The sequence below is a fragment of the Brachypodium distachyon genome, chromosome 3, assembly GCF_000005505.3.
Source record: "Brachypodium distachyon strain Bd21 chromosome 3, Brachypodium_distachyon_v3.0, whole genome shotgun sequence".
In the NCBI taxonomy this organism is placed as follows: Eukaryota; Viridiplantae; Streptophyta; class Magnoliopsida; order Poales; family Poaceae; genus Brachypodium; species Brachypodium distachyon.
The window spans coordinates 7,887,600-7,904,980 of record NC_016133.3 but is presented as its reverse complement, the minus strand read 5'-3'; the positions used below and the strand labels follow the sequence as shown (position 1 = coordinate 7,904,980).

General features: G+C 43.5%; 4 protein-coding genes across 8 annotated transcripts; 3 read left to right on the top strand and 1 right to left on the bottom strand.

The window, feature by feature from the left end:
* The first annotated feature begins 5,172 nt into the window (after positions 1 to 5,172).
* On the top strand, positions 5,173 to 10,079 carry LOC100845094. Of its 4 annotated transcripts, XM_010235811.3 has the most exons (4): positions 5,173 to 5,417; positions 6,187 to 6,296; positions 6,753 to 6,816; positions 7,481 to 10,079. In XM_010235811.3, the coding sequence occupies exon 4, from the start codon at positions 7,768 to 7,770 to the stop codon at positions 9,661 to 9,663; it is 1,896 nt and encodes a 631-aa protein (XP_010234113.1). In that variant the 5' UTR covers positions 5,173 to 5,417; positions 6,187 to 6,296; positions 6,753 to 6,816; positions 7,481 to 7,767; the 3' UTR covers positions 9,664 to 10,079. The 4 variants fall into 4 exon arrangements, with proteins under 4 accessions (XP_010234113.1, XP_010234112.1, XP_003572181.1 ...); XM_010235810.3 differs by lacking the exon at positions 6,187 to 6,296; XM_003572133.4 differs by lacking the exons at positions 5,173 to 5,417; positions 6,187 to 6,296 and adding an exon at positions 5,451 to 5,609.
* Positions 10,010 to 11,380, bottom strand: LOC100843884. Its single transcript, XM_003572130.4, has one exon. The coding sequence runs from the start codon at positions 11,358 to 11,360 to the stop codon at positions 10,917 to 10,919; it is 444 nt and encodes a 147-aa protein (XP_003572178.2). The 5' UTR covers positions 11,361 to 11,380; the 3' UTR covers positions 10,010 to 10,916.
* Positions 11,381 to 12,442: 1,062 nt separating this feature from the next.
* LOC106866355 lies at positions 12,443 to 14,609 on the top strand. The gene is made up of 3 exons (XM_014900439.1): positions 12,443 to 13,562; positions 13,700 to 14,108; positions 14,195 to 14,609. The coding sequence occupies exons 1-3, from the start codon at positions 12,443 to 12,445 to the stop codon at positions 14,607 to 14,609; spliced, it is 1,944 nt and encodes a 647-aa protein (XP_014755925.1).
* On the top strand, positions 14,412 to 15,581 carry LOC112271417 (translation initiation factor IF-2-like). Of its 2 annotated transcripts, none has more exons than XM_024460433.1 (2): positions 14,412 to 14,990; positions 15,181 to 15,581. In XM_024460433.1, the coding sequence occupies exons 1-2, from the start codon at positions 14,625 to 14,627 to the stop codon at positions 15,328 to 15,330; spliced, it is 516 nt and encodes a 171-aa protein (XP_024316201.1). In that variant the 5' UTR covers positions 14,412 to 14,624; the 3' UTR covers positions 15,331 to 15,581. The 2 variants fall into 2 exon arrangements, 1 of the variants encoding a protein (XP_024316201.1); XR_002964334.1 differs by having other exon boundaries at positions 14,959 to 15,101.
* The last annotated feature ends 1,800 nt before the right edge of the window (positions 15,582 to 17,381 follow it).

Sequence of the window (17,381 nt, the reverse complement as noted above, 5' to 3'; positions counted from 1 at the left end):
GAGTAGATTCCACGTCAGGCAGGAAAACGACGCCCAGTTTCGAATCTCCTAGTGCATATTCTCCCTTGTGCATGGAGCACCAGCGTAGGATCCTTTTTCTAGAACTAACACCCATATGTAGGAACGTACACCGTGATATCTCAAAAGGAAGCTTCTTTTCTCGTATGGGGGCGGGGAGTTTGTGATATGTAGCCTACCCGGTTAAAAATTAAGTACTACTGGAGCACTTCAGAGGTTTCACAAAGTCTAAGGAGTAAATTCCACTTTTGTACACTTAAATATCTAAAATATTGACACAAAGTATCCTTGTTTTAAAAACCGTTTCTATCTCATTTGGTGTTGCTTTTTTTAAAATTGTATCTTATTCAGTTTTTTTTTCATTCTGAACAAATCATTGAATCTGACACACGAAGCCCGCTCGTCAGGCTGGGCAAGCAAGTTATCAGACATCATATCAGATAAGTACTCCCTCCGATCCATATTAATTGTCTCAAATTTGCCCAAATATTGATATATCTATGCCTAAAAAGTGTCTACATACATGTAATATTTTGACAACTAATATGGATCCGAGGGAGTACATGCGTAGGGTTGTCTTCAACGTGGTTTGTTTAGCCCCAACAGTCCTGCTACATTGCCGCACCACGTCGTGTCCGCTGCACCACTCCTCATGGGCATTCGTCTCCTTAGGGCATGCACAAAGGTACAGACACCCAGCCATCTATAATGTTTTGCATGTGATTTACAGATAGTCTTGCAGATGGTATATACAATTGTCTGTCTGTAAGCTGTCTAAAGAATCTTTAATAAAAAATATAGAAACATGTATACAATGGTAAATAATCTGTCTATATGTTGTCTATTAGATTGTCTGTAGAACTACAGACAGACTGCTATATTTTTTCAACCTCTTTACTCCACCTCAACAAAACTACCTCTTATAGACACCTAAATTAGCCCCAGTGTACATGCCCTTATCAGACGCGCACAACATTCGTACATCGGTACGCCAAGAGCGCTAGGTTCCCTAGGGCCACGTTGCGCCTAACCAAGTCCTAAATCACTTCTGCCACGTTGAAAAATTCCCACACAAGTACATTAGCTAAACGTGATGTGTAGTACTCCCTCCGTCACATATTAAATTACTCAAATTTGACCAAATATGAATGTATATATGCCTAAAAGGTGTCTAGATACATGTAATTGAAAGTCACTTAATATGAGACGGAGGGAGTAATTGGCCAGCTCCGACCGACGAACGGACCATATTTCAGGCAAAAATGATAAAAGGGGTATAAAGTGGGAAAAAGACACCAAGTGAGGTATAACTATAAAGTGATTAGAAAATTTAAATGATTCCCGCCGTTTCATAATTTTTGTCTCAAATTTGCCTAAAAATAGATGTATCTATTTCTAAAAAATATCTAGATACATGTAATATTTCGACAAAAATTATGAAATGGAGGTAGTATACTTTATGTCAATTTTGGATAAAGTGGAATTACTGGAGTTCAAAGGAAGTCCAAGATTTCCACCGTGGCGTTGATGTGCGAACAATCACCCCAGTTATCATTTCCGCGGAATTGCTTAGACCGCACAGCGTCCAGGTTCAATGAACCATATCCGTATGTGCCTCCCAAGGTGCGGGAATTGTTGCTCACTAGATCCACACACGACCTAATTTTAAATTAGCATGAGCGTTTGCATTGCAAGTTCCATGGCGGTTAAAATCAAACAGACATTTGTCTTGTCTTTTACCCAACGATGATATATTAACACCATACATGTCACCACGCATTACATCCTCACAAAGGTACTACGAGTACGACAAATTAAGTTGCCAGTTTGCCACACATCATACGCACCATGGAAATAAACGTAATGCAAGGTGAGCTTAAAACCTAACAATGTAAAGATCTACGGTACGTGCTACAATTAAAAAATTGATTACATGTACATATCCGTTGTGTCCAAAAGCTAGCTGGCTAGTCGTTCACGTCGCCAATTAAAAAAATGATGGCCGTTTCGTCATCTTGGAAAGGTGGCAGCGTAAGCACAAGATAGAAAAGACGCCGCGAAGATAACAAGTCATCGAAGGCACCAAGGATTGAGGAACATACTAGTTTATAATTCTTCAGAGCAAAAAGAATTTTCACCGGCAGAATTGGCTAGCATCCGTCCGATCGATCGCCATCAAATCAAGGGAAAGCATATATTGCTTTGTATTGTCCGAGCAAATCCTTCTCGGCCGTTGATTCTAACACCCGAGCTTCCTCTCTCTGTTCGATCGATCTGTAACAAATAAACTGTTGCTGCTTTTGTTTTAGCAGGAGTAGATTTAAGGCTTTAAAGCAGGAGGTCGTGATCTCAGCATAGCAAGAAACAGCAACCGCGTCCCAAGAACGTGGTTGGCGACATACGCCACAGAAAGAGACAAGACGGTCGCATGCGCCTGCGAATAAACAAACTTTTCCAGTCGCCAAAACCAAATCTCCCTCCTTCTTCCGTTAGAGGGGGGCAAAAGCAAAACGGAGAGGAAAATAAAGCAAAACCTCCGGCGTTTCGTACTGGGCGCGACTTGGAGAAAGACCGGACGCAGAATGGGCCAGACGAGATGACGAAACAAACGATCCCCGGATGATCCGACTCAACGGCGCCAGGTGGTGACACGTCACCGCCGGGTCCCACACTCGCAGGATGGAGCGCACCCAAAAGGCGCCGAACCGAGGCCGAGAGCGCGACAGCGACCCCCGGAACACGCACCACAGATTGCTTCGCTCGGCCCGCGTGGAGGGCCCAGGATGCAGTTGCAGACGGATCGCGGGCTCATCTGCAGAATCCTTTGGGTGCGTCGTGGCGTCACGAGTGACGAGCGACATGATCGGGTCCCAGTTCTGACACGTGGACGTAGCTGACGTGTGGGGCATGGCGGTGCTGGGACCCGGGCGATGGTGCTGCGGGAAAGAAGAATCTGAGATGCGCCGCCGAGCCCGAGTCCTGTGTGGCGCGGGACGAGGATTCTTCCAGGCGGCTTCCTTTGTTTCTGCAAATAAAGTTCGCGGTTTGGTCCTCCTGAGACATCCAATTTACTTCTCGTATTTCTCAGTACAATTCTTTTCCGCCTTCGCTGCATGCTTGCGTAAAGCAAAGTAGTCGCGTATAACATAGACGCGCACGTACTGTCAAAAGAAGATAGACACGCACGTGCACTCGCGCGGATTTATGAGAAATCTATATCCCTCTGAATTTTTATTAAACTGAATCCACTGGCGACATGATTCTCCCTAAATCCTACTCCCTCCGTTTCTAAATACTTGTCGCTATTTTACTGAACTTGCAGTAAAACAACGACAAATATTTAGAAACGGAGAGAATACTACACTATTAAAAAGCAAACATCAGGATACACAACAAAGTGAGGAGTATCATGAGTTAAGAAGTGCGGAGTATCACCTATTACCTCAACATGTGGAAGAAACTACAAACAGGGGCTTCCACCACTTCGTTTCTATTTTGTTTATGATTATTACTAATACAACATATCAACAAAAACAGTGTGCTAATTTCTCAACAAGTAGATGATAAATCATGTGATGTTGATGGAGTTCAATCGCATCACTTCGGGTTGATAAACCGTATGCATATTCATCGAGATGTTTAAGCTTGTTCTCAACTATTATGTTTATAATTTTAGTTTTCCATCAGCAGATTTGAAGAAATATATATTGGTTTTGATTATTTTTTTCATGACTTAAGCACAACAGCAAATAGAAAACAATTATTTGGTAAACAAAAGAAAGCATTTTCCCCCTGAAAACGAAAATCCAAGCAACCGCTGTGCTTTGTTGCTGTAAGTTAAACAAACAGAGCGTAAGAATCCACTTGTTGTTGGTTCCCTTGTTCTTGTTGTTTTGATTTGTTTTATGTTGCCTTGTTTCTTCTTGTTGTTGCTTCGTGGTACTATGTCCACTGTTGTCCTTTATTGATTACATTTTATCTCATACTTGACTTTTAGCATGATGCCATTCCAAAAAAACTCTAACATTTTGTTTGTACGTACTACGATGCTGCCAACAGATAAAACACGATTGTGATCTAGGAAATGAAAAACATTAAATTAATCATGGACCGTTTAGGGCATGTTAATTGAATTTAAAGGTTTATTATGACACGAATCTTCTATATCTAAGTAGAATCAATCCACTACTAGATTTTTCTAAACATGCAAGCATGCCACGTCATCATATAATTAATTTGTTCACACCTATTTGGTGGAAAACTTATATTTTGCACATGCATGCATGTTACTTTCATTAAACTATCCCCACTAAGTGAAAAATGTACAATTTTATTATATTTTTTAATTTTAAATACTCTTTGCGTTAACTAAAAATTTCCGCAACAACGTGCGGGGCATCATCTAGTGTATCCTAAAGTTAAGACCGAGTATGGAGCAAACCAAGATGCCATCTCTTGTACAACTATGTATTATAGGAGCTACGTAGACTTATGCATAATTATTTTTGCACCCGAGGTGATTTTCTCGTCTGAACTTGCTACATTCTTTTTGTTATGTCGCCATAAATTATATATGACACGAGATGAAAGTTATGTTCTGTTTTCCTCGCCATATAAACAAGAATCCTGAATAACTAAGTACTCTACATAAAAAAAATCATACTTTGATCAAGTAGCTAGGCAAAGCTATTTTCAACAAAATTTCCGTACATGGATGACTAAATCATTACTCGTATGGTTAATAGAGTTGGTTATGCAAGATGTCGTCATAGCTGATTTTTTATATTTTTGTATAGCCAAGGGAGACATGACTGCGGAGGATTTATGAAATATTAAAAGACGTGGCTATATCTAACTTGTCTAATTTTTAATCAAAAAGTTTAAATCTAAGTTGACGAATCAAAACCGTTGAATTAATTTTATCTTTCTTTTTTCCATCGATTTCGAGGCTTAAAACACAAATCATAATCAACGGCTGCTTGTACGTCTAACTAAAATTCAGGCATTTTAAATATAACAAAACCGAATATCAAATGCTTCGCATTTCCGGTTCGCATTTTCCTGGCATATGGCATGAAGTAATCTCAAGAAATTATAAATAACAACAAGGACCTACATGACAAAGCTGGAGAAACGATACTCTACCAGTTACTTGTCGCAGCATCACGCACTCCAAAGAAAGAAGAGACCAGAAAAGAAAGTCGCTTTTCGTCCTCCGTTAATCGCCAAGGTCCTCCCTCCTCTCGATCCCCCGTCTCGTGCCTGCTCCACCGATCTCTCCCCGTCCCGAGATCGCGTCAGAGCCACTCGCTTTCCTCCCCTCCCCGCCTCCTGCGTCTCCGAGGCCGGGAAGAAAGAGACGCCGCCGTCGGCCTACCTCGGTACCTCCTCCCCGCGAGGTAAAGCCTCCCCTCGACGTCGTTTTTACTGGGCGGTTAATCCCTCGTTGTTTCCCCGCAATTTCTTTTGATTTCCGGCCGAATTTCTTGGCCGCGTGTGCGCCTTCGCGGGTATTTATGCGCGCCGGGGTGCTGCAAGAAAAAGCTCTTCCAGCCCTTGTTCTTGTTTTCCGGACAGGTACCATTCGTGTGGTACGTCGTTCATTCTGCTCTCGGTTTCCTTTCAAGCATGTCTACGAGCTTTCGTTTTCGGTCTGGATTACTAGATTAGCTAGTTCTTGGGGAATTTGCGAGGTGTGTTTAGAGCTAGGTGGGTCGTTTATGATGTGAGATTGTGAGAAGAGATGCAACGAGACTTGCTTGGGTTGTGTAGTATTGCGAATTCAATGTGTTTTTGCGGGACCTCTTTAGGTAGTTGTTTTGATTAGGTGCCCAGCATGCGAATTTTTTGTTGCTTTGTGAGCCAATAACCTACACGATGGTGATTGTTTTCTTTCTGATCTGTTGCGGTCTTGTATGCGGAGCCGTTGTTCAATTTGTTATTCTAGTTTAGGGAACTCATATTCCCTTGTCACTTTTAAACTGCACTACATTAATTTGCGTAAAAGCTGAATCTCGTCTTGGATTCTTTCTTTTCAACCGTCTTGTTTATGTGCTTTACAATGTTTTGCTTGGGTTCTCATCTTGACCTTACAGTTCAAAAATCATACTCTTGTATGAAGAACCCTTTGGGAAGACAAAATAACTTTTTATTCGTGGAATTTATAAGGAGCGAGCGTCCACCCTTTTGTGTCCTGGATTGAACGCTTTGCTGATCATCCGATCGGAAAGACGTGGCTGCAATCGTGCCATGTTCTGCGGCAGTGGCAATTACCCTGTGTAAGTGGCAACTACCCTGTGTAAGTGGCAACTTTAGTTCCTTGGGGTGCCAACTTTAGCCCGTTGCACGGCAAGACTAGGGAGCGAACGTTCGTTCCCTATGCGTTCCCTTTTATTTGTAGACATGGAGTGTTTCCGGTAGCTTCTCTAATTGAATAATCCGTATCCGTAGCCTGTAGGTGAACATGCATTTTCTACATTTACAAGTAATGAAAAAAATCTTTGTTAATTGATTAATATATGTTTCTTAAAGGCCAGAGATATGGCATTTTTCTTTAAAATACAATAATAGTGTTTTTATCTTCGGAAGTTGAACTAGCAAAATTCTTACCTACTTTACCCGATTTCCGTGAAAGAAGGATAGCTCTGTATGGATTACTAGTGTTATGCCTATATAGTAGTCACACTGGTGTTCTGTATTGACTGTTGCTTTGTCAAATCTTTTTCATTTTGCAGAGCACAGTTATTGGAGTTTACAGTTACAGGCTTCAAGTGGGCTCTTGCTATTTGATTCTTACAGGTACACTCGGAAGCTCTAACTTTATGTATTTAAAGTTTATTTAGTTTAGATATTAGAATATTATTGTGTTAACTATTAAGAATGCCCCAATGATATCCAACCCTTTTTTGCCAACCAATGATACCTAATCTGGACCGGTATGGTGTTCTAACTTAAGATTGAGGTAAGTCTTGTTAACAACTCAAATAAAGTGAATATTGGAAAAATTCCTCCCCAGAGCAGGTTGCTGTTGCCTCCTTTTCTAATTCTATTATTCGATGATTAAATTGATGTTCCATCACTTAACTGTCTCCTATAGTACAATTTCACTTTGGTAGATGGAATTTCATTTTCGGATGTATGTTTCAACATGATCGGAGTTCCTTATTTTGAGAGTAGGCTTGCTAGTTGCTATACACGTACAGTAACTGGGGATTATATTTTCATTCCCTGAATTTTAGACCAAATTTCCGAGAAATGCAATTCAAGTTATCTTGTCATGTAAACCTTCCTTTGCTTTCTTTATGTCCATGGCATATAGCAAAAGTCAGCACTATACTCAAGCCAGTACTGTTATGTAATACGATGCCACAGTTGCTATTACATGCCCTAATTTGTTTTGTACTGATTGAGTTTGTGCGTTATTGAACTCATCGTCATCGCTGAAACATGTGTCCTCTCACAGTTTGCAGAACACATTCCAATTGATCAGATGAAAGTCATGTCTGTTTATTCTGAAGTGTAGCATCATCGCTGCTTTTTGAATAAATAGCATTTCTCTACACAGAACACTGCAAAATGGATCGTAGAGATACATCAGGGTTTGTAAGTGGGGGCTGCAAAGATTGGACTGCTAAGCACTAGATTTTCTAACTTGGTAGCTTTTCTGACCATTATTTAATCTGGAAGCGGGGTACTTCTCCATAGAGGTTGGCTGGGCTTGGGCACCTGAGATCACTGCCACTGAGAACAATGGACCCCAGGCAACTGTCAGGGTTTACTATAAGTTTCTCAAATGGAAGTGCCTTCGTGAACGAGTTCTCTGTCATTCCTGGAGCCATCCATCCAACAGCTAGTCCTAGTCAACTTGATGTGCTAGGTGGGCACAGTTTGTACAACCAGCCCAGAGGGACCAAGAGAAAATTTGATGGCTTGTCGCTGAGTCTGGGAAACTCATCATGCTCAGATTCCAGCAAGCAAAGCATGCCTACTGGCTGCACCATTTCTTCTGCTAAAGGTACCGATGATGGTTCTTCTGTTGATTTGGGCTTAAGTTGTTTTACTCCTGGCAATGAAGGCACCTCCAGGCTCGATAAGACGGCTTCTGATTTTAGGAGGGCTTCTGCAAAAGCTGGGCTGGATCTTGAGTTATCTTTGTCTGTTGGACCATGTCAATCTGGTATTACTGGCGCAGACCTGATTGCAGCAACCAAACAGAATAACACATTTCTGGAATCTTGCATGATGCATGATGTTCCAACAGTTGATGAAGGGTCTACATCTCTCCGGCGACCATCTGGTGGCCAGGTCCGTGCATTCATGCACAAGACTGCAAAAATGGCTGGAGTACCTCTGAGACAAGTTTTCCCAGGTAGCTCTAGCAGGACTCAAGGTTCAATTATAATGCCAACATTTCCTCAACTACAAGACAGTCCACCAGCCTATACTTCCGGGTTTGTCAGTCCACCACAGCGCAGCATTAGCACAAAAGTTTGTTCTTTTCCGGGATGTCGAAAAGGAGCCAGAGGTTCCTCAGGACGATGCATTGCACACGGTGGGGGTAGAAGGTGCCAGAGAGATGGTTGCAACAAAGGTGCTGAGGGCAAGACCATCTACTGCAAAGCTCACGGAGGGGGAAGGCGCTGCGAAGAACTTGGGTGCACCAAGAGCGCTGAGGGCCGTACTGATTACTGCATCGCCCATGGTGGTGGCCGACGTTGTATCAATGAAGGTTGTAGGAGAGCAGCAAGAGGGAAATCTGGCCGCTGTATTAGACATGGTGGTGGAAAAAGGTGTCAACAGGTGAACTGCACAAAAAGTGCAGAAGGGCGCTCAGGCTTATGCATTGCTCATGGAGGTGGCCGCCGTTGTATGCAGGCTGGTTGCAGCAAAGGTGCCCAAGGTAGTACTGATTTCTGCAAAGCCCACGGTGGTGGCAAAAGATGCACAAATCCCACTTGTACCAAGGGTGCAGAAGGAAGCACGCCATTCTGCAAAGCCCACGGAGGAGGTAAACGTTGCGCAACCCAAGGTTGCACGAAAAGCGTACATGGGGGGACCCAATTCTGTGTGGCTCATGGAGGTGGAAAGAGGTGTGCTGTAGAAGGATGTACCAAGAGCGCAAGAGGCAGTACTGATCGCTGTGTTGCTCATGGTGGAGGCAAGAGATGCAAATCTTCTGGCTGTGACAAGAGCGCACAGGGAAGCACTGATTTCTGCAAGGCCCATGGAGGAGGCAAACGTTGTTCATGGGGCCATCAAGGATCTGAACTTGGAGGCCCTCCTTGTGATCGTCTTGCAAGAGGCAAAATGGGCATGTGTGCTCTTCACAACCCGCTGTTGGAAGATGATCGCATCCATGGGGGGCGATCACTGGGTGCTTTCAGCATCACGGGTGATGCCCTTGATCATGGAGATTGCTTTGCAAACACTGAAACGAGCAGGAACAACCTTTTCAGGCATCCAGTGGAAGCTCCTAGTCGTGTGCCGTTCCCAGCCTCTGACCGTCGGGTTCATGGTGGTGACAGCATTGTGTCAATGTTTGCTAATGGCCTGAGCTTCGGAAACAAATCCGCCAACGACACCGAGGCCAGTACCTCAACACCACACAACTGGAAACCTTCTTCTGATCGCCGCAACCGGTTATAGTGCCCCTACGTTTGCTGCCTGCCTTCCATTTCGACATGACTCGTTCCATCTGGCAAGTATCTTCTACTCCTGTGCTTCGGTGCAAAATTCTATGTGTGATTGTGATCTATTGTCTCCTGGATTTATGAGCAGTATTGTCCTAATGTCCTCATGCATGCTTCACATTAGTCATTCCTGTGTGAGATATATATAATAATAGGGGAAATATAGCATGATAGGTGTTCAAGTGTGAATTTTTAGGTCCTGTACTAAAGTCCGTAGTGGTATCCCAAGTTAATCCTGTTGGTAGTTCCTGTCTGTTATATCTGGAACTTTATTGGAAATATTGATGTCACAGATGTTGTAAACAATAAAAGGGTGTTTCCCGTCTGTTTTCTCTGTCGTAAATAAAGTTATGATACACTTTATGTTGTAAATGTTGGGCTGTCAACCAGTCAATTTGTCACAGTTGTATCTCTGCAATCCTGCAACTTTGTTCAGTGTTCGCTTGTCAGACAATAGTTTGGGGCTTGTGTAAAGATCCTGCACGCATGCTTCTTCCAGGACAGAATTTACATATATTGCTTATCCGAAGATACTTGCATTCATTTAGGATCTCTTGAGATCAGGAGATAGATGTCTTTTGCAACCTAAAAATTCTTCTACAAATTTTCAGGGAACTGTGTAATAACAGAGATAAATCAGTTCGCATACTTGCCGCCGATAAGGCTAACAAAAACGTGCAACAGTTATCTTATTTTCTCACTCAACTTGTTTGATTGAAATGTCAAAGCTCATGCATTGTTTCATGAGGGTAAACAAATAATATCAGGTCAATATGTGATTTTCTCCCTTTTCGTTGTCCTTCAAGAAAGACCATCAGTTTACCCATAGAGAGGTGAGTTCGGTTAACCGAACAAGCAACTAGACAGCAGATGTTTGCCTGCTGCTGTGTCTTCTTTAGGAACAGTACGTCTGGATAAGTTGCCAGGATCCCTGCATTGCCAAATGGGAGTGAGGAATGCCAACAGGGAAATTACAAAGAGTCTAAAGTTGCCGGGAGCTTGTTAGGATGTGTAGCAAAACTGCCATGTTAGCATGACAAACATGATGAACAAATTTCATGATGAACGCATACTGAGCAATCTAATACACTCGAGGAGTTCACAGAACAAACAGATACTCAGATTGCACGGACATCGGACACAGTTCCACTGAACTCTGCTGCAGAACGTTGAGCGGTACATTGTCGGAGCAGAGTTAGAGAGCTTTAGCTAGTATTGGTCAGGCCAGAGGAAGGCCCCCATGGCGAACCTCCTCTTGCTGTGGACGTCGTCGCCCGCGGCGGCCGGCGGCAGCCCGTACTCCCGGAGCAGGCAGTCGACGCGCCACTCTGGCATGGCCTCGTAGTCCGCCTTCTTGTACCGTGGGTAGTGCAGCGGCATCTGGAAGCCGCACCTGTCCTCTTGCTGCTGCTGCTGCTCATGGCCAACTGCAGCTGCAGGCTTTGTAGCGGCACCCTTGCTCTGCTGGCTCACAATGCTTGGACCCAGGGAGCCCATGGTAGCTAAGCCTAGTAGTTTGCAGCTGGTTTCTTCACTATGTGCAACTCTCGTTGTTGGTTGTTGTTGATTGCAACTTGCAAGAGGTTGTTCATGGTTGCCATGGTTATTTATAGAGTTGGCAAAATGTCTGTTTCTTTCTCCTGCAGCGAACATAATTGTTTTTTAGTACAGTAAGAATGAATGTTGTCTACACGTACGGGGTTGCACGATTGTTAATTGATGCGTGATCGCATGGTTCGGGACACGTGCAGCCGCAGATGAGGATGCATTGGACCATGCTTAGTTCGGTCTGCATGATTGGAGCCTTGGAGGATTAGTAGTTGTCCAACGAGGTAAATACACCCGCGGTCCCACTATTATGACCGCGGTGTCACTTTAGTTCCTAATCTATGAAACTGGACACATAAGTCTTAATTTTCTTATAATCTATTCACGCGAGGTCCTAAACACGCTCGGGCGGTTCTGATCAGCCTACGTGACACGTTGACCGCGGCCACGTCGGCAAAAGGGGCTTTGGCGGGAGTTTTGCCGCCGCAGGCGAATGTTTTTTTTGGCACAAACCCCCCTGCTGTTGGCATCATCTTCATCTTCATTTCTTCCCTTCTCCCCTTTCTCCCGACGGTGATTTGAAGGCGACCAAGTAGCGACCGGCGGCGGGGAGACGGTGAAGGCAGGCGGCGGGGAGACGTTGGTCGGGATGGCCCCTGCACGCCGCCGCCCTGGAGATCCCGCCCCTCTTTAGGGTCAGAAACCTAATCTCTCTTTCTTCTCCTAATCCCTCTCCCCCAATTTCATGTTGTTGCTGTTCGATGTCATGGCTATGCTGTCGTAATCTCTGCTTTGTGATGCTGGATCCTCTTTTATGTGAATGCTCAATTTTGGAATTTAGAGTTTTGATGGATGCTATTATTAGGAATTAGAATCTGCAATGCCCCATCTTGTAGTTACAAAATGCATCTTTCTTTCGTACTAGGGGATGAAGGGGAGTTGTTCTTTGTTGAAATTAATCATGGGGGGTTCTTTTGCGGTCATGGAAGGAACAAGGCATATGTAGATGGCCGAATTGACTTTTTTTTTATCGTTGTGAAGTTGAGTCCTGGTCAACACTATGGATTAAGGATTTTTTAGAACGGCTTGGTCATGATCCAGTGAAGGTACAAGTGTATTGGTTGCTTCCAGGGAAGAGGTTAGATGATGGCTTGCGCATTGTTGACAGAGATGCCGACACTTTGAGCATGACTGCAGTGGTGCCAAAATTCAGGCATTTCAAACTATATGTGGACCACAGTGACATGTGGAGTGGGATAGAGTTGGATGATGTACGCATTATAGGATCACCATCTCTGCCACCGGTTTTGTCACCAAGTAAACCTGAGAAAGGAACAGGGAACATAGATGAGTTTCCAGAATTCTATCAGGGCTTGCCAGTCAGTCCAATGGGAAGAAAGACCAGATCAAAAATAAGGGCTATGGAAGAGGCAGCAGCAGCAGCATTCAATGTCGATGATGATGACACTGATGATAGTGGGTCAGAATGGATAGATTCTGACAATGAAGTTGGGAAGGATGATGATGATTTGTTTGATGAATGGGTGGAATCAGAAGTGAAAGGAAAAGGAGGCAAGAAGAAGAGTTCAGAACATGAGAGGGACAATGATTATGATTCAGAAGAGCTTGATGTACCCGATTCTGAGAAAGAACTTACTGAATCAGAAAAGGATGAAGAGGATGACAAAAGTGCAGGGTCAAGCAAGAAGAAGAAAAAGAAGAAGGTTAAGCTGACCTTCTTCAAGGCTGAACATATGAAGGATCCAATGTTTCAGTTAGGAATGGTGTTCCTTACAGTGGTTGAACTGAGAAAAGCAATTCAAGAGTACATTGTTGTTAACAGAGTTCAAATACAATATGCTAAGAATGACAAACAAAGGTTAAGGGCTCACTGTGCTGATGAAGATTGTCCATGGTTTCTATTTGCAGCACCTGACAGTAGAACTAGCAGCTTTGTGATTAAGACCTATGTAGGGACACACGCATGCAACAGAGAATGGGAGCTACAACGGTTTACTGCCAAGTACCTAGCTAAAAAGTATCTAGAAGAATTTAGGGCAGATGACAAGATGTCACTTAAACACTTTGTAAGAAAGGTGCAGTTTGAGTTCAACATGACTCCATCTAGGAGCAAGCTAGCTAGAGCAAGAAGATTAGTTATGAAGCAGATCCTAGGTGATGAAGTGAAACAGTACAAGTTGTTGTGGGATTATTCAGAGGAAGTTAGAAGGACCAATCTTGGCAGCACCATGCTACTGACATTGAACAATGGTTGCTTCAACAAGCTGTACATGGCTTTAGATGCATGTAAAAGAGGGTTCTATCAGGTTGTAGACCCTTTTTATGCATAGATGGATGTCATCTCAAGACCAAGTATGGTGGAGTGTTACTAGCAGCTGTTGGTTTGGATCCCAATGACCGCATTTTCCCTCTGGCATTTGCAGTTGTTGAAGTAGAGGACACCCCAACATGGACCTGGTTTCTTGGCTTATTGAAGAATGATCTTGGGATAGACAACACAACAGCTTGGACAGTGATGAGTGATAGGCAGAAAGGGTTGATCAATGCTGTCAATGCTTTGTTTCCAGACTCACAACACAGATTTTGTGTCAGGCACCTCTATCAGAACTTTGCAAAAAAAATGGAAAGGAGAGAATTTCAAGAACAAGTTGTGGGCTATTGCAAGGTCAACCACTGTTGCTGGACTAAAAACATGGATGAGATGAAGGAATTGAGCCAAGAAGCATATCATTATCTTGAGGCAATTGACCCAAGTGCTTGGTGCAGGGCTTATTTCCATGATTTCCCCAAGTGTGATCTGCTTCTCAACAATCATTGTGAAGTATTCAATAGGTTAGCAACTATATCCTTCCTTTTCTTATGTTAGTAACTATTTAATTGGTTAATGAGTTAATATATGTTTGATGTGTGTCCTGTAGTTATATTCTTGATGCTAGAGAGATGCCTATTCTGAGCATGTTAGGGAAGATAAAAACCCAGCTCATGACAAGGTTTTATAGCAAGAACAAAGAATGTGAAGAGCGGTGTGGCCCCATCTGTCCCAATATCAGAAAAAAACTGGACAAGCAATCTAACATGGCCAACAATTGCTTTGCATTACCTACTGGCAAAGGAATTTTTCAAGTAACTAGGCTTGTTGGGCAGTACACAGTGGACATGGTGAAGCAAGAGTGTACATGCAGGATGTGGCAGCTCACAGGAATACCTTACAGGCATGTCATCTCATGTCTAAGGCATGAAAGAATAAATTTAGAAGAGAAAGTATTTCCTTGCTACACTGTGGCTGCATTCAAGAAAGCATATGCTCAGGTTATAATGCCATGTAGAGACTAGAGGGAGTGGCAGAAAATGAATGGACTGGCAGTGAGCCCACCAGTTTATGAGAAACATGTTGGTAGGCCTACTCTCAAGAGGAAGAAGAGTATACTTGAGATGGAAGAGGGAAGAAGCATGAGCAGACATGGTACTAAGAAACATTGCAGTGCCTGCAACTCCACTGAACACGACAAGAGAAGGTGCCCAGAGCTTGGGAGAGGTGGAGATCAACCTGCACCAGAAGCTGCAAGTCCTGCTGCAGCGGCTGTTTCTCAAGATGCTGGTCCTGATGCACCACCTGCTTCTCAAGATGCTGCTCCAAGTGCAGCCCATGGAAAATCTCTTGGTCCAGCTGCAACCAAAAAGAGGCCTACCAAGAAGAAGAAGCCTAATACTAAGGTTTATTTCTCTCCATTTAACATATTTCTCAAGTATACTGGTGCAACAACCTATGATTTTTCTCAAGTATTTGACCAAAACAGATCAGTCATTGAGATTTTGATGGCAGCTGTAAGTATTTTTAATTTTCATTCACTACTTTAGGATTTTGATGGCAGCTGTAAATTTACTTTCTGTCTATTCTTTACAGAATGTAGCAACTCAACATTCTCAAGCACCTGGACCTCTTCCTCAGAATGAATTCATTGCTAACCAGAGAGACTCTTTCCTAGAACCAAGAGCTACAACAGCAACACATGCTCTTACAGGAAAGAAGAAAGGAAAGAAGGGGAAGCAGTAGATGTGGTGGACAGAAGATAGGGTACATTTTGGACATATTAGGGGGGTTTCTTTTTGGACATATGACATGCTTTTCTTTTGGACAGTGGGAAATGTGGTGTGCACTAAACCTCATGCCTGAAGTGTTGTTGTAGGTTTCACCCAAACCAAGAAACATTCACCTTTTATGTTATTTTGCTTATGGATGAATGTAAGAATCCAGTTATGCTTGATGTATGGATCTTTAATGGGATGAATGATGAATACATGAACCTTATGGATGAATGTAAGAATTCAGTTATGCTTGCTGTATGGATTTTTTATGGGTTTCATCTATGGATGTAGACAATGATGAATGCTGCTAAATTGCATGTTCACGGATAACATACAAGCCCCAAAGTGCTGTCAAATTTTATGTTCACAGATAACATACAAGCCCCAAAGTGCTGTCAAATTTCAAAAATACAAACAACTTGCTGCTAAATTTAAACAAAGTGTTGTTATTCATCAACTTCTCACAATCTCCTCTTACATAAAGCTCATTTCAGAGACACAACATACAACATCATGGCCAAAAACAGCACAAACACAACCAACACCATCCTACAAAGGCTAATTTTATCTCCTCCATCTTTGGCAACAACTCTCTCATCAGAACATCATTGCCACTACTCTCACCTGCTGTAAACCCCAAATGCTTCTTCCTCTTCAGCTCCTGTGAAAGCAGCAGAAACAACCACACTGCCAAAACTGACACCAATTGAAGCTAAATATTCCATGTAGTTGTCTTCTTCATCTTCCCAGTGGAAGAAATTGCAACCTTGAGGTCTCTTCTGCCCAAATCAAACACGGGAATTACAAAACAGAAACGAAAAAGAACCGACCAAAATCGATCAAAATCTTCCAAAGGAAACAAAATAGACCAAAATGCACTGCAATTACCCAATGATTTGGGCACTTGAAGAACACCCGACCTGGATTTGCAGTAGATCCAGAGACTAGCCTCACCACCGTCCTCGAACGGCAGCACGGGCACTTCACTAGAGGAAGGGCAGCATCTGAGGAAGGCCTCGAATCTGAATCCTCCTTCTTCTCTTTCCCCGACGCAGAAAAGCTGGCCATCGACCTTGTTGTCATGGCGGCGGTAGCGACGGCGATTGAGTAGGGAGGACGACGAACAGAAAACAGAGAGGGAGCTCGAACAAAGAAGAAAGAGAGAAAGAGAACAACCCTTGTTTTTATAGGAGGTTTTGTGCAAAAAAAAACCACCCGCGGCGGCAAAACTCCCGCCAAAACCCCCTTTGCCGACGTGGCCGCGGTCAACGTGTCACGTAGGCTGGTCAAACCCGCCCGAGCGTGTTTAGAACCTCGCATGATCGGCTTATAATAAAATTAGGACTTGCGTGTCCAGTTTCATAGATTAGGGACTAAAGTGACACCGCGGCCACAACAGTGGGACCGCGGGTGTATTGACCTCTTGTCCGATTAATATGCTTCCGGGAGACGTAATCAAGTGTACATATCTGCACGTATGTTTGATTGCAAGACGACATCCACAGCTCCTCCTTCTCCTGCCGAGATTCAAGGGCTGTTTGGTTAGAGGCCTGAACAAGATGGCTGAGAAATTTTGCTGCAATTCGAGCACTAACAACAGCCGGATTCAGGCCACCGCTTTTGTTGGCCTGACACAGGCATATGCTGCCTGGCCTGGCACTAACCAAACATGTTGCACGTACAGGTCTGGCTACCATCAGGCCAGGTCATGCACTCTTCAGGACGCAATCCAAACAGACCCTCAGACTGGCTGCGACCACAAGTTATCAAACAAACAGACGGACTCTGTTTCAATCATTTTCGGGGGGCATTGATCGTCGAAAATGTCATGTATGAACATCTAAACTGGAAGAGGCAAAAGCAGACCACGCACGCAAGAGGTCACTCTGTAAACTGTTTGCTTGTTAAATAAGCCACGTATGTGAGGCGAAATGCTGCTTGTTCACAGAAAGGCTCGCGCAAAATCTTGGTTAGAGACGAACATGTCTGTACAGTGATTTCGATTCAGCCCTCGTTTTC